The sequence below is a fragment of the Periplaneta americana genome, chromosome 15 (assembly GCF_040183065.1).
Source record: "Periplaneta americana isolate PAMFEO1 chromosome 15, P.americana_PAMFEO1_priV1, whole genome shotgun sequence".
In the NCBI taxonomy this organism is placed as follows: domain Eukaryota; kingdom Metazoa; phylum Arthropoda; class Insecta; order Blattodea; family Blattidae; genus Periplaneta; species Periplaneta americana.
Genome location: NC_091131.1, coordinates 45,463,675 through 45,488,106, shown reverse-complemented (window position 1 = coordinate 45,488,106; position 24,432 = coordinate 45,463,675). Strand labels below are relative to the sequence as shown.

Below are 24,432 nucleotides of genomic sequence, written 5' to 3'. Positions count from 1 at the left end.
ATTCCATTGACGCGAGGTGGATATTGTAAAAGATGAGGAATAACAAGATGTTCTATGAAGAGGTATATTTAGCGTGCCACAGATAAGTGATCTGGTATTTACGTCGTGGTTAGAGTATAGATAAGAGAAACGAGACGAAAGGTAATTTGGTGTTGAGGTGTGCAGAATTCGAAAGAGTAAAGACAAAGAGTGTAAAGTTCTGCGTTCTTTAAGTCGGAGCCACGAGAGACTTGCGAAGGACGGTGATATGTGATCATATCGTCGGATGTTGCACACGTATCTGATGCACATATTCTGAGCTCGCTGTAACTTGACTGACAGTTCAGAACTTAGATCACTTAACAAAACGTCACAATAATCGAAGTGCGGCATTACTAGGGTTTGTACTAGGGTAAGTTTTAGTTGCTGGGGCAAGAAGTTTCTCAAGCGACTCAAAGAGTGAAAGGAGGAACAGATTTTCTTTATCGTTTCTTTAACTTGAAAATTCCAACTTAGATTATTATCAAAAAAGAAGCCAAGATTTTTTACGACAGATGAATAAGGGATTAGCGTGTTGTTAAGGGTAACAACTGAAAGATTACTGTTATTAAGGGAGTTAACTACACGCTTATGTCCAATAATTATGGCTTGAGTCTTACTTGGGTTAAGTGCGAGTCCGAAATTGGCCGCTCAAGTGGAGACAGTGGCTAGGTCACAATTTAACTTGTCAATCGATTCATTGATCGTATTGGGTCTGGAATGTATGTAAAGTTGTAGGTCGTCGGCATAGAGGTGATATCGGCAATACTGTAAGTTCTTTGATACGTCATTAATGTAGATAGAGAAAAGTAGTGGTCCTAATACGGAGCCCTGCGGCACTCCCGCCTTTGTGTATCGCCATTGGGAGAATTGATTATCAAGTGAAACACACTGTTGGCGGTCCCGTAGGTAGGAGTCCATCCAGCTCAAGGTATTGTCTGATAGGTGCAAAGTTTTCATCTTTGCAAGAAGCAAGTCGATATCAACAGAACCAAAGGCATTGCTGAAATCGAGAAGAGTTAGTGCCGTTACTTCACCCCTATCCATAGCTTCACGGATGTCCTCGGTCACTTTAAGTAGGGCTGTAGTAGTGCTGTGTCCATGCCTAAAACCCGATTGATAGTCATCGAGGAGTTTGTGTTCGTCGAGATAGTTCGTAAGTTGTCCGTGTACAATATGTTCTAATGCTTTTGAAAGAGTGGGAAGAATTGATATCGGTCTGTATTGGTTTACTGTAGAAGGTGTGTTAGATTTAGGTAAAGGTTTCACTAATGCCATTTTCCAGAGTGAGGGGTAGGACCCAGTCATAATAGATGCATTGAATATATGGGTGACGGTCGGCAGAATCACATCTATTATTTTATACAGGAGAGTGATATTTATATTGTCTACACCTTGGGCTTTAGATTTCATACATCGCAGCGTCTTCATTACGTCAGTCGGGTTAATGTATTTAAAGAAGAATTTATCCCATACAGGTTGGGGGCAAGATCTGAGAAATTCAAGAGTCTCTTTTTTATGTAATGGTTCAGGTGGAGCAGTGACGAAATATTCATTTAGGCTATTGAGTGACAAGTTGATGTTATCTACCCGAGGCTTTGCTTTTGTTAGACCCAGGTTATTAAGGTTACGCCACAATTCTTTCGCACTGACCGAAGGTATAATAAGGGAATGTGCATGGCGTAATTTAGCATTTCTTACTGCTTGATTACATTTATTTCTTAAAACTTTGTAAGTATTAAAATCTAATTCGTCCTTGCTCCGTCTGTATTTACGATAAGCAGTGTCTCTGTCTGTCATGAGTAATTTTATGGCATCGCACATCCAAGGCGCAGGGCGTCTACCAACTCGTCTGGTTTTCAAGGGTGCGTGTTTATCGTATAACTGGATTACTAGGTCGTTAAATTTTTCGATTTTGTCGTCAATGTCTGGTAAATTCCACACTTCAGTCCAAGGCAGGCTAAATGCATCGTTGATTAATTTATCATGCTCAATATGCTTCAAGTCACGGTATGATGTGATGTGAGGTTTATATTTTGGACAATACAAGGAATATTCTAGAAAGATTATGTCGTGTGCTGAGATACCCGGCGCTGGTAGTTGTCCATTCGTTAATGCTAACTGAGGATTAGTCGTGGCAATAATGTCAATGACGTGGAGCATGGCCTTCTATACGCCAAGGACTTAAAATGACCTGGATCATGGTCTTCTGTACGCCAAGGACTTAAAATGACCTGGAGCATGGCCTTCTATACGCCAAGGACTTAAAATGACCTGCAGCATGGCCATCTATACGCCAAGGACTTAAAATGACCTGGAGCATGGTCTTCTGTACGCCAAGGACTTAAAATGATCTGGAGCATGGCCTTCTATACGCTAAGGACTTAAAATGACCTAGAGCATGGCCTTCTATACGCCAAGGACTTAAAATGACCTGGAGCATGGTCTTCAGTACGCCAAGGAGTTAAAATGACTTGGAGCATGGCCTTCTATACGCCAAGGACTTAAAATGACCTGGAGCATGGCCTTCTATACGCCAAGGACTTAAAATGACCTGGAGCATGGCCTTCTATACGCCAAGGACTTAAAATGACCTGGAGCATGGTCTTCTATACGCCAAGGACTTAAAATGACCTGGAGCATGGCCTTCTATACGCCAAGGACTTAAAATGACCTGGAGCATGGCCTTCTATACATTGTTGTGATAGACTGCAATGATAACATGCAACGCAGCTGACTTAGAATCTATGAAGAGTTGATACGTCACTTACATTTGTGTATTCAGAAGAACGAAAGACATTTTGAAAATTATACACCATAATTTGTCAACAATTGAAAATGTTTTTACATTTATATATTTTAATAAAGGTTTTAAACGCCAACAGTTCTTTCCTTTAATAGCTCTGCCGGCGAGGGGAGGGGGTGTTTGTTTCCAAATCGACTGTACGGCACCGGGAAGCCGTTTCTCGTGAGGATGAACATCATTTCAAAAAATTATCCAAAATAGTTAATTTTTCAATAGACCCCTTTCTTATGAAAGACACTGTATTTGTTCAACAAATCTACTGTAACATATAGTCTATGTAATAAATATACATAAAGTATTTTCCGTAAACTTGTCTTTACGTTAGACAAAATGTTGTGATGTTGCAAAAAAAATCTACTTTGACCTTTTTTCGGAAATGCACGCTGTCAGCATCCCTGACATCGATGACCACAGAGGTTCTGAAATACAAAAATGTAGTTAAAAAGCATGGCGAATAATATAATTATTATACATTGAATTTTATATTAAATCTTAAATTGATCTTTTGGCATGATGGAGTATTTGTCTTCCAGAATGTTTCGTATTTTTCACATTTGTTGGTATAGCCTATAGGCTGTTTAATTATATTATTTATCCACTTTGATTATGCAATATGGACTTTACATCTTAATAAAAATGTTGTAAACACATTCATTACGCAACTAGTTAGGTAATGATACTTCTATTACGCAACTAATAGGTAATGATATGTCTATTATGCAACTAGTTAGATAATGATACTCACTAAAGTATGGCTGCATTACCTTCTTCGACACACTTTCTACATTTTTCTTGGAACATGAATCTTCAATTTTTTATATTTCACTTCATATTTTAAGAGGGATTTCGATTGTACTAAACACTCAATTGCAGAATTTTCAACATTTTCAGTATTTGAATTCTCATTTGAACTCATTTTAACAATGTTTGTTTATTTCTCCTACTACTGCTGTTCTTCTGTTATAAACAAAACCCTATCGTGTTCAAAACTAATAAAAACAAACATAAGCGAATCGTCTCTCGCAGGAAGAAACTAATAATAATACACTCGCTTCCCCACAAAAGGCATGTTTAAAAACTAATAATACAATTATTTTTATAAAAAATATTTTTTATCAAAGTGGATAAAACGTTGTACGATATACTTATCGTAACTTCGTATTACAATACTCGACTGGTTATCAAACGAGGCCTAAACATGCGGCGTCGTTTGACAACTTTCCAATTTTGTAATGTACTGTACGTACGTAATATCAAACGATATGATACTCATATCATAAATAACTATTACTTTGGACTTCGGAAGACGTTAACCAATTTGCCAATAAATTAAAAAAACTAAAGCGAGTTACCAGCTCGACCTTACGTGCAGTGTGCGAGTTTTGGTTTCATGATTAAAGCAGGGATTCGCATAATTATTCCATGTCCTTTTCAGCTGCCTCTTCCTTATCTTTAGGTGATGATATCAAAGCTAAGATCGAAGTATAGAATAAAACTTGTACTTTTTGTGTGCAGTATAGGCGTGAAACAATTCAAATATGCATTTTTAAGAAATGAAAAAATATTCAGCTATATGCACCCCTTAATTAATTTAAGAATTCCGATGCATCTTATTGATAATTTAGCATAATTTAAGCCTATTTATTGCCATTGAAAAAATGCAAACCTAAGAACTATATGCTGCTACTTTCTACGAAGCAACGTAGTGGTGCAGGTTTCTTTTAAACCTCGAAACACTCAAACATGGAAGATATAATGGATTCACCATCATGACGTATACGTCGTCATATATTCCGAACTTGAAATTGCTCCATTCAAATAACGTATTTAACAAATTTCACACCTTGATTTATTATCTGTGCTCAGTGTTAAAAATTCAACTCATAGGCGTATCCAAACATACAATTACTGTTATTACATTCTGTAGTACAAGTTAAAGTTACTCGGGCATGCATATGTCGAATATTACATGCATACTATGAGAACATAATACCATTACACGACGGCATGTTATTTTACAACTGACGCCGAAGTTTTACGACTATGTATTACTGAAAATACACACAAATATATAGGGTGATTCGCTCATTGCGTTAGCCTATATTGAAATTCTGGGATCTACTCTCTTACATGTAACGGATGAAAATGTGTCTTGGCTCGCTGTATGCCTTCATGTGGCTAGCTGATGAGCCTAGAGAATTCAATCTTCCTACACTTCCGCAGCTCAGGTGTATAATCTAAGAGGCAGAGAAGTTGCCTAGCAAGTACGGCGTTCATTCTGAAGAGTACGTGCCGATACGTACGGTAACGCCAGTAGTGGCAGGAATGTGAACTGTTTGGAAATACGTACTGTCGGGATATGGGGAGAGGGTTAAGACGATTACTTACGTATTTGTTGACATTAACTTCGACGGTCAACATGGACACGGAGCATTTGATTTGTGTTGTGGAATGTTACCGTACGCAACCGATGATAAATACCCTGCGTACGACTTGCCGGCGCAAAACACAGTTCGAAAGAGGTTATGGTAGCACACAGACCGTACAGACCGCCATCTGTTGCTACGACGTTCAAGTTATACCGTACACGTTCTCAAGTTCAGATTGAAGAACGCCTTAAATAATAGGCAACTTCTCTAACATTTAAGCTGAAACTCGCTTCAAATCGGTGACCCAACAACAGTGACGTCATGACACACTTTGAAATGAACACCCAGTAGTAGGTTTTCATTGTTAATTTTTATCTTCCGTGATATCATACCACTATATCATGCTACTAATCCTGATGAGATGTAAGAGTGAATCATTCTGTATAATACTTAGGCCTACTTACTTACTTACTTACAAATGACTTTTAAGGAACCCGCAGTTTCATTGCCACCCTCACATAAGCCTGCCATCAGTCCCTATCCTGTGCAAGATTAATCCAGTCCCTATCATCATATCCCACCTACGTCAAATCCATAGTAATATTATCCTCCCATCTACGTCTCGGCCTCCCCAAGGGTCTTTTTCCCTCCTGTCTCCCAACTAACATACTATATGCACTAAGAGAGATGAAGTTACAGGAGAATGGAGAAACGCAAAACTGCGCGCGTTTTATTCCTCACCTGACATAATTAGGAACATTAAATCCAGACGTTTGAGGTGGATACGTCATGCATATGGGTGAATCCAGAAATACATATAGAGTGTTAGTTAGGAGATCTGAGGGGGGAAGACCTTTGGAGAGGCCGAGACGTAGATGGGAGGATAATATTAAAATGGATTTGAGGGAGGTAGGATATGATGCTAGGGACTGGATTAATCTTGCTCTGGATAGGGACCGATGGCGGCCTTACGTGAGGGCGGCAATGAAGCTTCGGGTTCTCTAAAACCCATTTGTAAGTACATTGATCACTGTTTGCTGTGAGAAGAATTGTGCTGTTTCTTTGTCATTAGATGTGGAATGTCTAGTTCAGTGTTTGAAACAAGCATGCATAAATCTGATTTGACATATAATCGATTTCCATACTTATTTTTCATGTAAGCAAGGCTAACAAAAGTATTTGTGGACAAATAATATGCTGTTCAGCGGAGAAGTAATAGTCTGATAGATTTTTCTATCACTTGTGGCATATTATTTCTCACGTACGACTAAAAGTCACAAAGGTTACTTTGCTTGAAAGCAAGTTTCATGGAAACATCGGATGCTAATTCAGCCAGTGATGCTGTTATGAAGAAGTCAAGGTTTTTACTTTTTGAATATCTTTACAGTGAACTGGATCCTTGTCCAGTCAGTTGAATCTAATGAAATATTAAATGGGATTGCACGATATATTTATAATATTTTTCATAAGGAAATAACAAATCAAATTTTAGTCTGAACTCAATTGCGGACTACCGACTATTAACTCTCGGACCCCAGCGGTCTGCGGACTATAATGTAAGAGTACATGTACGTGAACGACCACAAATATTATCAGAAAATGCAGGCTCTAAATTTCTAAAATTTTATAAGGAAATGGCCTCACAATTGGACACAAATTACAAGGTACCACAGCAAGACTTATTAGAACTTAAATATCTGATAGAAGTATAAAAAGGTTACATAATAATATTTTTAAGAATTCACTTTTTACTTTAACTTAAATTTTCCAAAATTTGAAAATTTTCATACATATTATTTCATAACTCCACAACCAGTAGAGATAGAATTCTGAAATTCTGTACACTGATTTAACATGCATTTATGTAAAAGGTAGACTACAATAATGCTCATTTCTTTGAAAATAGAAAAATTAGGTCACAAAACATTATGTAAATTTTAATATATTTTATATAGGACAAATTAGAAATTAATTGTATTAAAACAAACAACTCTACATGTCTGGGAGTAGTCTACTTTTCAGAAATAAGTGTTTATTACATGCAGGAAAAATATTAAAAATGTCAGAGAGACCATAACAATGTTATGGTTACCAAATGACGTAACTGCAGAAATCTTTTGTTTTGTTCTTTTTTTCATAAACTGATAAAACTGGTTTGAAAAAATATTGTTAGTAATATTTTTTTATAATTTTATCGGATATTTAAGTTCTAATAAGTCTTGTTGTGTACCTTATAATTTTTGTCCAATTGTGAGTTCATTTTCTTATAAATGTTTATAAATATAGAGCCTGCATTTTCTGATAATATTTGTGGTCGTTCACGTGCATATACCCTTAAGAATTGCTGTTTTAGATGGGGTTTTCTCGAGGTATTCCCGTTTTCTTCTTTCACTGCGCCAACACTTTCCGCTTCTCTCTCATTTTATCTATCATATGCAATAATTAAAGATTAGCTGGTTGAAGACTAGTAATACGAGTCTCCGATACTGATATAGAATTTAAGGGAGGGGGAAGCGGGGCCCTAGGGTTTATGACATACCTGTCTGACATGGATCCAGCCTTCGGAAAGCAAGCAAACCAACCACCCAGCTAGTTTTGTGACGTAAGTACTTTAAGCATCGTGGTTAAGTTTAAGCATCTACTGTGAAACCTTATCGGTCTTAATTTCAATGTCAAAATCGGCTTATGACGTCCCATTGAAGGACGGGGATAAATGTTACCGAGTTTAACAGCATTTAGTAACCTTTAAAAGTCCTATAAAGGTAAAGGTATCCCCGTCACACGCCATGAAGGCACTTGGGGTAGAGAGGTAGAGCCCCATGCTTTCCATGACCTCGCCACTAGAATGAGGTGGTGTGGTCGGCACCACGCTCTGACCGCCTTTTACCCCCGGGAAAGACCCGGTACTCAATTTTATAGAAGGCTGAGTGAACCTGGGGGCCGTTCTGGAAGTTTGGCAACGAGAAAAATCCCGTCATCACTTGGAATCGAACCCCGGACCTTCCAGTCCGTAGCCAGCTGCTCTACCAACTGAGCTACTCGGCCGCCCCCTATTAAAATCCTATAACGCTAAAATTGATTTAATCACGTTTATGAAATTAAATCAATGTGATAGTGTTAAGGCAGGAATGTATAAGAAACAGCGTGTGAATGATCTTCACTGCAGCTGCAGGTTGAGAGGAAATTGTAAATTTTTACTCCAAGAATCGATGCATACCTTAAGGGATGAGATTTCTTTAAAAACATAATTCTGTTCACGTAAAGGAAGTGTGTACTTATGTAGGTACCTAGGATTTATCTTTGAAACTAATTTTCGCTTAAAGGATTCGATTATTGTCTTTTTGATAAATGTCGCCGTTTTGCGAAACGAATGAATGACGATTAGCGAAGCTCTAAAGCAGCGTTTCTCAAACCTTTTTGAAGTGGGGATCGCTTTTTTAAGTCGGAACAATTCCGAGGATCACCTAACTCTTGTTCCCTTCGAAAGGAAATTTATCATTTTTGTAGCATATTTTAACACCAGTACATTTATATTTTAAAACAATTAATTTATTAAAATTAATTTAATTCATTTAACTTTATATTAGTATTAACTAATTAAGCTAATGTTAATAGAAAAAATTCATTTTCGTATTTAAATAAATCAAGGCTATTAGAGTTTGGATAATCTTCAACTTGCAAATCAAGATTTCAGGTATAACTCCCTGTAAAGTTGATTTGAATAATTTCGAGGGAAAAATTGTTCCGGAGCCGGGTATCGAACCCGGGACCTTTGGTTTAACGTACCAACGCTCTACCACTGAGCCGGCTCCGGAACAATTTTTCCCTCGAAATTATTCAAATCAACTTTACAGGGAGTTATACCTGAAATCTTGATTTGCATAATACACGACACTGTTCGTTAACAGAAAACCACAATTTAAAGTCACACGGAGTTAGTGTGCACTCGAAGTTGGTTGCTTGACGGTTGTCAGCCCACTTTGAGGTCTGTGGATGTAGAGGGAAAAATTGGATCGGTGTCGGTTAGAGTTCCCGGGTAGCTCAGTGGTAGAGCGTTGGTACGTTAAACCAAAGGTCCCGGGTTCGATACCCGGCTCCGGAACAATTTTTCCCACGAAATTATTCAAATCAACTTTACAGGGAGTTATACCTGAAATCTTGATTTGCATAATACACGACACTGTTCGTTAACAGAAAACCACAATTTAAAGTCACACGGAGTTAGTGTGCACTCGAAGTTGGTTGCTTGACGGTTGTCAGCCCACTTTGAGGTCTATGGATGTAGAGGGAAAAATTGGATCGGTGTCGGTTAGAGTTCCCGGGTAGCTCAGTGGTAGAGCGTTGGTACGTTAAACCAAAGGTCTCGGGTTCGATACCCGGCTCCGGAACAGTTTTCCCCTCGAAATTATTCAATCTTCAACTTATTAACTAAGCAAAATAAATGTTGGTACTCACATTAATGAGATGGATAAGCCTGCCGATTCTTGCACAGTTGTTCTATAAGTATTTGGATGTATGCTGGTAAGCTTAAGTCGGAGATCGTCACATACATCGAGTCGATTTCGGTATTTTGTTTTTATTAGAGTTAGTGATGAAAACCCTTTCTCACACGGATACTGAATTATAATCTCTAAAGCACCATTGTACAGTTCACTATATTCTCTTTTCATTTGTGATGGGGTCCAGAAATTAACCATACCTTCCGCTTGGAATTTCATTTTAAGTCCGGTCTCATTCGAGAGTTCAATTAACTGTTCTCTTGAAAGTTTGTCATTTTCAATATCGCAATGAAAGGGATCACGAACCCATGAAAATTCGTCGTATTTACTTGGAAAATAAGTTCGAAATTGTGGCCTCAGAGTTTCGAAATGCGAACATATGTCATTGCACAATTCTTTTCCAATAACGAAATCATTTTCAACCAAAAAATACTCTAGGGTTGGAAATAGTGAAAAAATCCTCTGTTTTACGGAACCGACCCACAAACCAAGTTTATTTTCTCATGCGCATTGAGAACAGTCAAAGAATTATCTTGTAGAGAGAGATTTAGTTCGTTTAGTTTTGAGAATACATCTGGAAGATATGCCAATGTACTTAGCCACATGTCATCAGCTGATGTGCAGGGAAAATATGGCGAGAAACACCACGTTCATAGTGCTTTAAACCCCTCTTTTGTTGCTGAGAGTAGAGTGGGAAGTCGGTAAAGAGGTAGGGTAATAAATTTCATAAAATGTCAGTACTGGGAGAAAAAGTGAAAGGTGATTGCCATGTGTCATTTCCTAACTCGGAGATTTTCAGCTATAGTGTGATACGCAATTCGTTTGAATTTTATTTTTTCTTCTGTACTTTTTGAAGGACCGCAAGAGCAGACCTCGGGGACCACAGGTGGTCCGCGAACCATAGTTTGAGAAACATGCTCTACATCTTTTTAAGAGCCATGTCTAAGTCCATGCCTGGACTTCCAGGCGGCTATGGGGTGGAACTCACAGAGCATGGGGTCAGCATGGCATCGGACGGTAATAGAAGCAGTTCTACGACAGACGAACATCAATGTCCTGGAACAGATTCGAACCGATGACAGTATCTTCCCTGCAGCGATTAAACTTCGTCTTAGCCGTGGCGTAAAATACGACCGGTAAATTCCAGCTTGTTCTCTTACGGAAGTTGCACTTGTGCCGTCGGTACGAAGCTCACAATCAGAGGACTACCTCGGCGTGAATTTGATGTTCAGCGCGCTATAATTTTTAATGAACAAGGGGAGGACTTCAACCCGACCCCTCCTCTAATTTCATCCCTCGCTCGCTGTAGTACATGTTTGCGTCCTAATCTTGACATACGATACACCAGTGTTTTCTCTCACACTACAGTATTACCTCCGTAGTGAATTTGCTTGATGGAAACCGGTACTGTAAAAATAATTCAAATAGTTTTTTTATTATATTGAGGATTCGATTTCGAACCGACTGATACATGGGGGGGGGGGGGTAATTTGGGTATAGTGTGATAATTTGGATATGTTACAATTTATTGAATAAAACTTTACCTAATATTCAAACAAATGCCAATTTAATATAATTCAAAGCAATATTGTTTGGGAACCAGCCGAGATACAGTAACCAAATACACGCATGTGTCCATTACACATGTTTTAATAAATTTATTAATATAAAAATTGGAGATTTATCCTTTGAAGAGGTGGAGAAGTTCAAATATCTTGGAGCAACAGTAACAAATATAAATGATACTCGGGAGGAAATTAAACACAGAATAAATATGGGAAATGCCTGTTGTTATTCGGTTGAGAAGCTTTTATCATCCAGTCTGCTGTCAAAATATCTGAAAGTTAGAATTTATAAAACAGTTATATTATCGGTTGTTCTTTATGGTTGTGAAACTTGGAGAGCAACATAGGTTGAGGGTGTTTGAGAATAAGGTGCTTAGGAAAATATTTGGGGCTAAGAGGGTTGAAGTTATAGAAGAATGGAGAAAGTTACACAACGCAGAACTGCACGCATTGTATCCTTCACCTGACATAATTAGGAACATTAAATCCAGACGTTTGAGATGGGCAGGGCATGTAGCACGTATGGGGAATCCAGAAATGCATATAGAGTGTTAGTTGGCAGGCCGGAGGGAAAAAGACCTTTAGGGAGGCCGAGACGTAGATGGGAAGATAATATTAAAATGGATTTGAGGAAGGTGGGATATGATGATAGAGAACGGATTAATCTTGCTCAGGATAGGGACCAATTGCGGGCTTATGTGAGGGCGGCAATGAACCTCCGGGTTCCTTAAAAGCCAGTAAGTAATACTAGTAGTCAGAAAGTACCGGAACTTCGGGTGGCAACGCCAAGCTCTATAGGCAACTTCTCTGCCTTGTCCGTGTGGTATGTGACCTACTCTCCAGGCGTATAGACTCAGTGCGAACATGTGTAATTATAGTCGTGTCGCTGTTATTTCCGGCTTAGGCTTTAGGAAATGAAGGCTCTATAAAGTCTAGGTAGGCAGTATCGTTCGCCATTTTTGTTCTTTCGTTGCCGAACTACCAGACGAGGAATCTATTTGTCGCACCGTTAAACATGATCATATCGTAGCTCCTATGATGATAAATCAAACGCACTGTAATTGAGCAAATATAATTAAGCAGCAAATAACGTCCTCGTTTGCTTTTGCGAACGCCAACGAAAGAGCCAAAATGGCAGGTGATTATTTTAAGTATTTATCGAGCCTTAGGAAGTGTATAACGTCATCAGAAGCGAATCACAAGACTCACACGTTTAAATTTAGCCGATCTGCAACGTGATTGGCTGCCAGAAATAAGAGCGACGGGACTATGCCTTTGTTGCAGATGACATATAACCATTTACACAACACCGCCTTCAAAGTACGCCCCCTGGGCAGTGATGCACTTTTGCCAGCGTCCATACCTCTTCTCGAAACATTTCTGCATCCCATCTTTGGTCACTTCCCGCAGAGCGCTTGTCGCATGAATTTTTACCTCTTCGGCTGACGCAAACCGCCGTCCATTGAGTAGGGATTTGACTTTTGGAAATCTGACTGGGATTTTTCATGGTTTCCCTCAGTCACAAAGGCAAATGCCAGATTCTAAATTTACACACCATGATTCATCACCGCCTCATTCACCAATATCATAAACATCTATCAAAATCTAAATCAGTTACATGAACACAAGCCATGTACAACACACAATAGAAACAGGAACTCAACAATAGTGACAACGGCCTACTGGTATATCCACAGATCCTAAACACGCGATATGACCACAGATGTTAAAGCGTGTATAAATATACTTAGCAAAAAAATATATAATACATCATTGTTGCCATAGCAACCCCGTTCTTCATAGACTATTTCAAACTACTAATCATTACAAATTTGGTGTTACTTCTGTTTTATAATGCTGTCGTACAAACAAATAGAACATAAAATTCGTTTATAATATTAAACAGTTGTTGCACTCATAAAAGTTAGGAAACTCGTTTCGCTCGTTCCCTAAACATTGACTCGTGCTATAACAATGTAGGCTATAACATCATAAACTTGTTTCTTAATATACTAATTATTTAATATTATTTTTTACCCTGAATATGTTATACATCGTTAGAGATCTTTCTTAAAAAATCTTATTTTATTTTCCAGAGAAACATTCCTTTTTTATGTTATTTTTAAGTGTTCTGACATTTTTTGTACAGTTGAGATATGAAAAATACTCATAGTATAATAGTTTCATTGTTTAAACCATTAAAGCGACTTATTATAAAAGTGATTTCACTTTTCACCATCGAAACAAGACGCTAATCTTTAACTCATCCTCATGTATTATTATGATGTACCGAAGTACATATGATATTTCCGTGCAGAAATTCTGCGTCATCATATGATGAAAAATGAGTGGAACAGAGAAAAATTCTGTCCGGCACTGGGATTTGAACCTCTGCACATGTATGGACATTGTGCCACTGTCATACATCTATGACGCAGTGCATGAGGGTAGGCCACTAGAGGGAACCCAAGATGTGGAACTTAAACTGAGAGGATTCAATCCGACATCGGGATGGGAATCCGGTGTGGCTTAGTGGATAGAGCGTCAGCACGTAGAGCTGAAAACCCGGGTTCAAATCCCGGTGCCGGAGAGAATTTTTCTCTGTTCCACTCATTCTTCGTCATCCTCATGTGTTATATACAGCTTCGATTGACAACCAGTTCCGCGCACATGAAATATGCATGCTATTTCAGTCTTACACAGTGCATGCACGTAGTGCAGGAACCTGCCAATTACTGACCTAAGTGGAGCGTGTAGCAGCACAGTATTCGTCACAAGCTTTTACTTCGTCTCCATTAAAGCCTTGCAGGTGTTGTAAATGTAGAACAGGGTACAATGTGCGCCGGGTTGTCTGTCTCCGTTGCAGAATTCGACGCTTCACAATAATTAATTGTGAACATTTCCGGACGTGAGTTTGTCAAGAAATTCCTACCCTGGAAGTTTGTAGGTCGAATTTTCATACACACTGTATAGAGTCTACTCAGTCTAACACTAAGAACGTAATTTTTAATATTTGCATTATTAATGCATGTAAATTTGATTTGCGTGTCACTTTAAATATTAGAACGAGACCTTTTCCTTGCAAATTGATATACTGCAGATATGTTATACTGCTACTGTGATGCATGTAAGAGTCTCTTATTATGGGTAAATACTTCCTCTTAGATAAACCGGTTTAATGCACTGTATGTATTTATTTATTTACACTGCAAATAGGTATATAACCGGTGGCAGTGGTAACTAATTACCAGGCTTCGAGACTTTGGACCCGATACAATAAGTTTACTGTGCATGCACTATAGGTTGTTGACTCGCTGCAGGTAGCGAAAGGTAGAGATGTGTTGAGGTAACAACGTTGCTATTTAGAGTAGAGTGCGGTAGTAAGGGGAAACACACACATATGTACATTCTGAAAGTAAATATACATTACACAATGACATTGTCAAAAGAATATGAAAAGCATTTATTCTCCTGTCTTTTATAAGCATTTGTGTTTAATTATACACAGTATTAATGGTGGAAATAAGCATGTAGCAATTTTAATTTTTTCATTTATCCTATTGGTCGTCTTTAGGAAGTGCAGTTACAGTACCGAATTGCAATGTACCTACTATAAGATACATTCTCAGTGTTTCAAACGTAGGCCTAAATCTTTTTCGGTTATCTGCCGAAGTTTGTACTGTAGAAAGCTGCGCTCTACGTCTCATGACGTGATAGGAGCAAAACGAAAAAACCTAACATCATTGCAGTCTCTAAGAGACAGTCCTTTATTCTCGGGTGACTCTATGTCCACTAATTTGCTGCTTATATTACACAGTGAACCATATCCGTTATTTTTACATAAAATTGATTTCCACTTGTGTTTTACACGTTCAGTAACCGGTGTACTTGGTGTCTCATTAATTCTCTGCATCATTTTCTAAATTAATTTGAGGGCTTCCAGCACCTCTTGCTCTGACTTTTCTAACCGTGTAATAGTTTCAGACACAGTTTGAAAATAGGTTTGTATGAAAACCAAATTATTCGTCAGAACCTTCAAATCCAGAGCGTTTTCCTTTGCGTATTTGTTGGCATCCATTCTACAGTACCCCCACCCACTGTACGCTTCACCACTATACTCAGTACGCCGTTATGCGGATTTCCCACTGAACTGCTCTATCGGGTCCGAAGTCTCGAAGCCTGCTAATTACACTCAATAATGACAATAATAAACACAATTAATAATAAATTAATAATAATAATAATAATAATAATAACAGGGAGCTTCCTAAATTAAATGAAGCATGATCACTTAAAATAACATTTAAAGTGAATCTAATTTGTATCTTAACCCTAAGTTCAAACTAAAACCCACGAGTATGATATATTCATACCTGCACAAGCACCTTTCAGCACTACACTGATTTCGCTGACAACTCACTCACTGCACTGGAACTACGACACATTTCACTGATTCTATCCTGATTTCAGTAACACTTCAAAAACATTTCATTGTTCAAATACTTTGCACTGCCACTATAAACTGTAAAGCTTCACTGACAGAAACACACTTCACTTACACAACACACTTCACTGACACAACACACTTCTTCACTGATACAACACTTCAGTAACAAATATCAATTACACCCTTTAAAGTGCAAGTTCTTATAAAGGTTTAAGATAATTTTATCGTGCGTCAAAACTTGGGATTAATTATCTATTCGCTTCTGTATTGTCACGACAAACAGAGAGCGTTCTAGTATATTACTAGCTGCAGGTCTGACTGTACTTTCATCCTGTGTGCAGTCTCATTACCTTAATTGGACGTATTTTACACCGGCGTAGCTCAGTCGGATAAGGCACTTGTCTGCCGATCTGCAGTTGGGCTCGGGCGCGGGTTCGATTCCCGCTTGGACTAATTACCTGATTTGGGTTTTTCCGAGGTTTTCCCCAACCGTAAGGCGAATTTCAGGTAATCTGTGGCGAATCCTCGGCCTCATCTCGCCAAATACCATCTCACTATCACCAATTTCATTGAAAATGACCTAGTAGTTGATACAGCATCGTTAAGTAACCAAGTAAATAAAATAATAAAAAATAAAAATAGTAAACATATTATACGAGGTAAAGTAAAAAAATAAAAATAATAAACGTATTATACGAGGGAAAGTAAAAAAAAAATAAAAATGATAAACGTACTATACGAGGTAAAGTCAAAAAAATTACAAACGTATTATACGAGGGAAAGTCAAACAATAAAAATAATAAACGTATTACACGAGGGAAAGTAAAAAAATAAAAATAATAAACGTATTATACCAGGAAAAGTCAGAAAATAAAAATAATAAACGTATTATACGAGGGAAAGTCAAAAAATAAAAGTAATAAACTTATTATACCAGGGAAAGTCAAAAAATAAAAATAATAAACGTATTATACGAGGGAAAGTCAAAAAATAAAAATAATAAACGTATTGTACCAGGGAAAGTCAAGAAATAAAAATAATAAACTTATTATACCAGGGAAAGTAAAAAAATAAAAATAATAAACGTATTATACGAGGGAAAGTCAAAAATAAAAATAATAAACGTATTATAAGAGGGAAAGTAAAAAAATAAAAATAATAAACGTATTATACCAGGGAAAGTCAAAAAATAAAAATAATAAAAGTATTATACGAGGGAAAATCAAAAAATAAAAATAATAAACGTATTATACCAGGGAAAGTCAAAAAATAAAAATAATAAACGTATTATACAAAGGAAAATCAAAAAATAAAAAATAATAAACATATTATACGAGGGAAAGTCAAAAAATAAAAATAATAAACGTATTATAACAGGGAAAGCCAAAAAATAAAAATAATAAATGTATTATACGAGGGAAAGTCAAAAAATAAAATTAATAAATATATTATACGAGGCAAAGTCGGAAGTAAGGTTCCTGTACCAATAAAAATATGCAAAGTAATGAACAAACTTAGATATTATTATTTTTTTAGTTGGTTTTTTAATGACTACTATGTCGATGGGATTGGTGATAGCGAGATGAGTTTGAGGATTCGCCATAGATTACCTGATATTCGCCTTACGGTTGGAGGAAAACCTCGGAAAAAACCCAATCAGCCCAAGCGAGAATGGAACCTACGCCCAAGCGAAACTCCGTATCAGCAGGCGAGCGCTTCAGCCGACTGAGCCGGTGGTCTAGTATATTATTATTATTATTATTATTATTATTATTATTATTATTCCATGTATTGTGGGTCCCTATCACCACGGCATGGCGCGTCCTCAGGTTGCGGATAGAGGAGACTGCCTCCAGATATGGAGGGTAGCTGCGAATATATTGAATAAGCAGTCGTGGACAGCCGATAAGGGGTGGTCCTCCAGCTTGGGGGTTGGGCGAAGGGCTAACAACCCATCACCGTAAAAAAACAGCTTGTTACGAATCCCTACAATAAGCCTCGGAATAGGACTGATTCTCTGGCACGACCACAGCAAAGGAATAAAACGCAGAGATGGGCAGGGCATGTAGCACGTATGGGCGAAACTTGGACTCTCACTATGAGAGAGGAACATAGGTTAAGGGTGTTTGAGAATATAGAGACTGGATTAACCTTGTACAGGATAGGGACCGATGGCGGGCTTATGTGAGGGCGGCAATGAACCTTCGGGTTCCTTAAAAGCCATTTGTAAGTAAGTATTATTAATTTTATTATTATTATTATTATTATTATTATTATTATTATTATTATTATTATTATTATTATTATTATAAAAATGGTTAACAGAAATGATTTCTAGTTATAAGTACCTTGCGTCAATTCGCACGAATTTAAAATGAAACCAAGAGTGAAAAATGGTTAATTTTAGAATGTGTTAAATTCGCAATACCTGATAGTCCTTCTTTCCTGCATAATGGACGAGTTGAGAAATTGCCGCCTCAATAAGGCAAACTGAATTAGCGCTTTGCAGAAGTGCAACGAGTAAGTCGCAGGAGGTGCCGCCTTTGTAAGGCAAACTGAATTAGCGCCTTGCTTTACCGGCAACCAGCAAAGCGAAATTGTCAGTGAAGTGGTCTCCGTAGCAAGGCGATTTTTAATTTGGCAACTCCTCACTTACCTTATACATCGTTCTACTTTTTTCGGTCTCATATATATATATATATATATATATATATATATATATATATATATATATATATACGATAATTATTCACAATCCTGTAACCTACATAACAGACGAATGGAAGAAGTTGTCGCTCCAGTGATTGGATCAGCGCCTTGCAGAATCAGCAACCAGTGAAAGGAATCGTGGTGTGTTTCGTAGTTCGGTGATTTGGAATCATATTTTCTGATTTCCTCGTGCTTTCATCTATTGTTATCATTCGACCATGTAGGAAATACATTTATATATACTTTATTAGACTAATTATATAACGATAAACTATTATAAAACTGGCCAAAAATTATACAACTCTTTTGTTAATAATTATTCGCACCCACCGTTAATGAATAATTTCGGTTTTAAAAAGAATGTGTATAAATTATTTTTCTAACTATTCTCCAACACAAAAAGAACTCTTAATAATACTGCCTTCATTTTTATACTATAATTAATTTTATCCGCTCTGGTAACGTAAAGTGAAACATAACAACATTGAAACGAGTATTCTTATGACCAACTTTACCGCACTGTGTGTCGGAAAGTGAACTTTACCGCACTGAGTGTCGGATAGTGAACTTTACCGCACTGAATGTCGGAAAGTGAACTTTACCGCACTGAGTGTCGTAAAGTAAAATTTTTATTTGTTATATACATTAATGGTAACATTTTCACAATTCGCTTTTCCGCTTTAAAAAGAAAAAGCTAACAATTTTGTGTACTTACAGATGTCCACGTTTTTCTTCAATGAGATCGTACACGTCAGCTTAGAATAGTCATAAAGAACTTGATTTTTTTTTCACATTTCATTGAAACATATGCCAGCATAACCCTTTCAGAAACATTCTCCTCTTTTTTTTTAACACTACTGTACAAACTTCTCGTATTTTTCTTCATAACCTCTGTCGCGATTTTGTTGGAATTAATAAATCCATAGCAGCATTTGCTGCTAATTCAATATCAATAACACTCATATTTTTAATATTTATATTGACTAGTCACGGTAACAATACCGACAATAACATTCTTCAAATGTTTCTCCTTCAAGGTCCAGCTACAAAAGCAATTAATGTATATAGCCGGCCATAAAAATTTTACATGTAGACAATATTCAGCTTTACATTTTTTTTTCAAAGCGGATAAAACTTTGTACGATACACATGTTTTAACTTCATATTACAATACTCGACTGGTTATCAAAGTCGGCCTGTGGCCTCGTTTGACAAATTTCTAATCTCACATTGTAAAATGAAACGTTACGAAATTAGTAACGTAAATAAATAGGCCTATTACTTTATTTTGTGATGTGCATTATTTATATTTTTATATTATCTTATGTATATTTTTACTTTCGCATTTTCAAGAACACTTTATATGATCTTATTTTTTGTAAAGTAGCTAAATAAATAAATTATTATTATTATTATTATTATTATTATTATTATTATTATTATTATTATTATTATTATGCGTGCGTTGAATAAAAATCGTGCATAAGAACAATTGAGGACAGTTTTTGCAAAACTTGCTAACTGCAAAATTGAGAATTTGATCCATTCGTTAACATAAGGCAGGCCTCTACATGATGTTCAAAGCGTCTTAGTAAAATTGGGTTATTTCTCTTCATTTTAGTGTGTCAAAGTATGATCGTTTTTTTTTCAAAACTTGCTTTCTGCTATAAGTGAGGGATACAGCAAAACTTGCTTACTATAGTGTTTTGTCTCTCCTGTAAAATTTAGTTTTTTTCAGTTAGCAAGTTTTGCAAAAACGGTCCTCAATTTAAAATGGAGACATGACTCACCTAATGCCTGGGTAGATACACCGGTTAACAACCAAGCAAGAATCAGTACACCACTCCATGTCCTTCCTGTAAAAATTAATACAGCATTCGATAACACCCGCGAAAAAGAGTACGCAAATGACAGGAGAAATTGAGGTGTTACGGTTGAAAGATGCGCTTCTACCCGCTATCTAGGATCGTACCTGTTGGCATGGCTAATTCGGTGGTGCCGCTACAACAGACGCACCACGAAACCATGCAGTGGAAACACATGACACTGCCGCCAGTCCCCCTTGCTTGGTAGGCCACCCAACTTACACTCGAGTTCCGCACCGAGACTCTCGCGCATGAGCATCCGATACCATCAGACACAAGCACGGACTCCCACTACAGACCAACTTCTTAACGGAGATGACAGTTTCGTTGTGAACGTGACTGATTAACTAGGACCCTGCCGAAAATCCTGGAGAAAGGGGCGATCACGAACATTAGCACCGGTCTTAATGAGTCGAGGGTTCGATAGAGTCTTTCCTTCGCGCTTACGACAGTTTTTGCAGCACTGAAATTAACAACTGAGCGTTCAGCAGAACGATTGTCTTAAATATGAAACGGAAGAATTTCGTATCTATAACAATAATAAATCTGTAGCCGAAATTTTTCTGGTAATTTTCGATTTTACAAAAATAATTGGTCCTAACATATATAATTAACCGCCCTGAAACCGAAAATCGCTTTTTTGACATTTTTGTTTGTATGTCTGTCTGTATGTTTGTTACCTTTTCACGCGATAATGGATGAACGGATTTCGATGAAAATTGGAATATAAATTAAGTTCGTTGTGACTTAGATTTTAGGCTATATGGCATTCAAAATACATTATTTAAAAGGGGGGTTATAAGGGGGCCTGAATTAAATAAATCGAAATATCTCGCTTATTATTGATTTTTGTGAAAAATGTTACATAACAAAAGTTTCTTTAAAAATGATTTGCGATAAGTTTTATTCCTTGAAAAAATTTGATAGGCCTGATATTTAATAAGATAAATTAGTTTTAAAATTAAAATAACTGCCATCTAAGGCCGTGTAATGAATTCAAAAACAAATGACTTCGTCTATAAGGGGCCTTGGACAGCAACAATCGAAAGCTATGAAAGATAGCCTACAGAGAATTTTTCTGTGTTTCTATGAAGTAATATCGGAAGCTATATTAACCGATTTGTATAATTAATTATTATTTCACCATTGGAAAGTGTAGTTTCTCTAGATGGACATAATGCTATAATGTTATTAAAGTAACTTCTGATGTAATCTAATATAATATAATATAATATGTAATATATCATATAATTTATTTGAAGGGTTCAGAACCATAGTGGGCCAAGCGCCATTTACTGAATACGTAGAAAACAAGGGTTAAAATTAAGTTATTACCATAATTCAATGGAAACCTATAACAAGTAAAATAATATATACACATTAAATCTAAATCATGTCAATCTTCATTAAACTATGGTTGCATGTAATAAAAATTAAGCAACATGTTAAAGGAATTGTCATTGCACCAAATGAGTGTCTCTGGACCAAAATGATCGCATTTTAATTATTTGGATGCAATTTAAATTAAGTAACATATTAAACGATTTATCCTTCTATCAAACACGAATGTTCCCTGGATCAAATGTCCTATTTTAATTATGTAATTACTTTATATTTATTTCTAACGGGTGCAGCGAAGCGCACGGTTACGGCTAGTTTTATCTATACTAATGATAAATCTGTAGCCGAAATTTTCCTGGTAACTTCGATTTTCCAAAAATAATTAGTCCTAACATATATAATTAACCGCCCTGAAACCGAAAATCGCTTTTTGAAATTTTTATTTGTATGTCTGTCTGTCTGGATGTTTATCTTTTCACGCGATAATGGTTGAACCGATTTATATGAAAATTGGATAAATTAAGTTCGTTTTAACTTAGAATTTAGGCTATATGGCATTCAAAATATTTTATTTAAAAGGGGGGTTATAAGGGGGCTTGATTAAATAAATCGAAATATATCCCTTATTATTAATTTTAATGAAAAATATTACATAGCAAAAGTTTCTTTAAAAATAATTTCCGATAAGTTTTATTCTGTACAAAATTTTGATAGGACTGATATTTAATGAGATAAATGAGTTTCAAAATTACAATAACAACGCCATCTAAGGCGGTAGGTGTAATGAAATAAAAACAACAATCGAAAGCTATGAAACATACGGCAGCTTACAGAGAATGTTTCTGTGTTTGTATGAAGTAATATCGGAAGCTACATTAACCGATTTGTATAATTAATTATTAATTCACCATTGGAAAGTGTAGTTTCTCTAGATGGACATAATGCTATAATGTTATTACAGTAACTTCTGAGTGAATCGAGGACAGGTAAGATTAAAATAGCTTCTTATGCACAGAAAACTTGATAGGCTATTCTGTACATTCGTTTCCTGTATTTCATAAAATAATTTTTATGACCAAATGAATGGTCTCTGGATCAAAATGATCGCATTTTAATTTTTTTGATACAATTAAATTAAGTAACATAATAAACGATTTATCCTTCTATCAAACATGAATGTTCCCTGGATCAAATGTCCAATTTTAATTATGTAATTACTTTATATTTATTTCTAACGGGTGCAGCGGAGCGCACGGGTACGGCTAGTATTACAATAAACCTTAAATTCGTGGACTTCATCTCCATGTCCTCTGCGTGCTTTCGTAGCGTCCGAGGTAAACTCTACTTGAAGCAATCTCGTATACAGCAGTTTTTCGTGCACTGTTGGTCGGATTTTGTTCATGTTCAGTTTTTACGGGAATAATTCACGTGAAATATAATAATGGCCACCGGTGCACTTGCGTACTTATATAGAACTGAACTCGGGCGTGGGTTCGATTTCCGCATGGAATGATTACCGGTCTGAGTTTTTCCGAGGTTTTCCCCAACTGTAAGGCGAATGTTAGGTAATACCATGGCAAATTCTTGGCCTTGTCTCGCCAAATACCATCTTGCTTTCACCATTCCATCGATTATAAATAATTTTGTATATGATACAGCTTTAACATAAAGGATCGAATTCTGATATATGAGTAATTAGTAATTAATGAGCAGATGACTGCAAGCAAGCAATGGTCTCTGAACTTATAATAGGCCTATACATAAACTATTTGGGTTCCGTCTGTAACTTATCCAACATTAATTTATTAAAATACAAGATATTGTCACATATTATAAAAGTATGAACGTTTTCAACTTATATAAAAGACATTTTCAGGTCGAATAATAATAATAATAATAATAATAATAATAATAATAATAATAATAATAATAATAAGGCTTTATTTAACCTGGCAGAGAATAGAATCACTTAAGAACGTAATGTTATGGCAGGCTATAGTATTTTACATTTTGCATGTAAACTTACATAACCAACATACAAAATGTAAAATAGTATGGCCTGCCATAGTCCGCCGAGTTAGCTATGTGGTAGCGTACCTGCCTCCAGACTAACCGGCCCGGGTTCGATTTCCGACGGGGTCAGAAAGTTTCATGTAAAATTTCTACCTCGGGACTAGGAGAGATGGTGCATAACCTCTAATCACTAGATTGTGCACCAATATGCCTGGGTTAAATCCCAAATCTCTCCGCAGTACATATGAAGAGAAGACATACGTCACTGTTGATAGTGATTCGTCCGTCGGATGGGGACGTTAAGCCTGGCGGCCTCCTTGGTGCTATTCGACAGGAGTAGGCTACGTGCCGGCACCGGGTTTCCCCTTCTCCCTTCCTCATCATCACTCATCTCCATACACTACACGTACACATACACTCACCCTAGTACACATAACTCTCCACAGATACTCATCATGTACAGCGTGACCCGCCGAAGTGGTGTACATCTAGAAAATGGGTCAGTTCTGCCATCTATCCGCAATATGCGGAACCCGAATCACGCAAGTGAAGTGGGTGGGTATTGGATACACACATATAAACTGCCATAACATTGCGTTCTTAAGTGATTCTACTCGACCTGAAGATTACTTTTATATAGGCTAAGTCGAAAATGTTCATTCTTTTATAATACACGACAGTATCTTGTATTTAATAAATTCATCATCATCATCACCTTTGTATGTTTTGGACCGAGGGATCCTTTATGGTCTCTATTCAACGTTTGAAGGGTCAACCCAAGGATCTCTTGCCCGCTGGTT

General features: G+C 36.8%; 1 protein-coding gene across 2 annotated transcripts in view; it reads right to left on the bottom strand.

Annotated features, from left to right (window-relative positions):
• The window catches only part of LOC138714846 (beta-1,3-glucosyltransferase), a 291,403-nt gene that overhangs the window by 238,781 nt on the left and 28,190 nt on the right, over positions 1-24,432 (bottom strand). The window contains exons 1-2 of one of the 2 annotated variants that reach the window (XM_069847041.1): positions 20,386-20,501; positions 20,204-20,269 (exon numbers count right to left, since the gene is read on the bottom strand). In XM_069847041.1, coding sequence (XP_069703142.1) covers positions 20,204-20,269; positions 20,386-20,455 — 136 coding nt within the window. In that variant the 5' untranslated portion in view covers positions 20,456-20,501. Of the gene's footprint in view, positions 1-20,203; positions 20,270-20,385; positions 20,502-24,432 lie in introns of those variants that run through there. The other variant, XM_069847042.1, reaches the window with a different exon arrangement.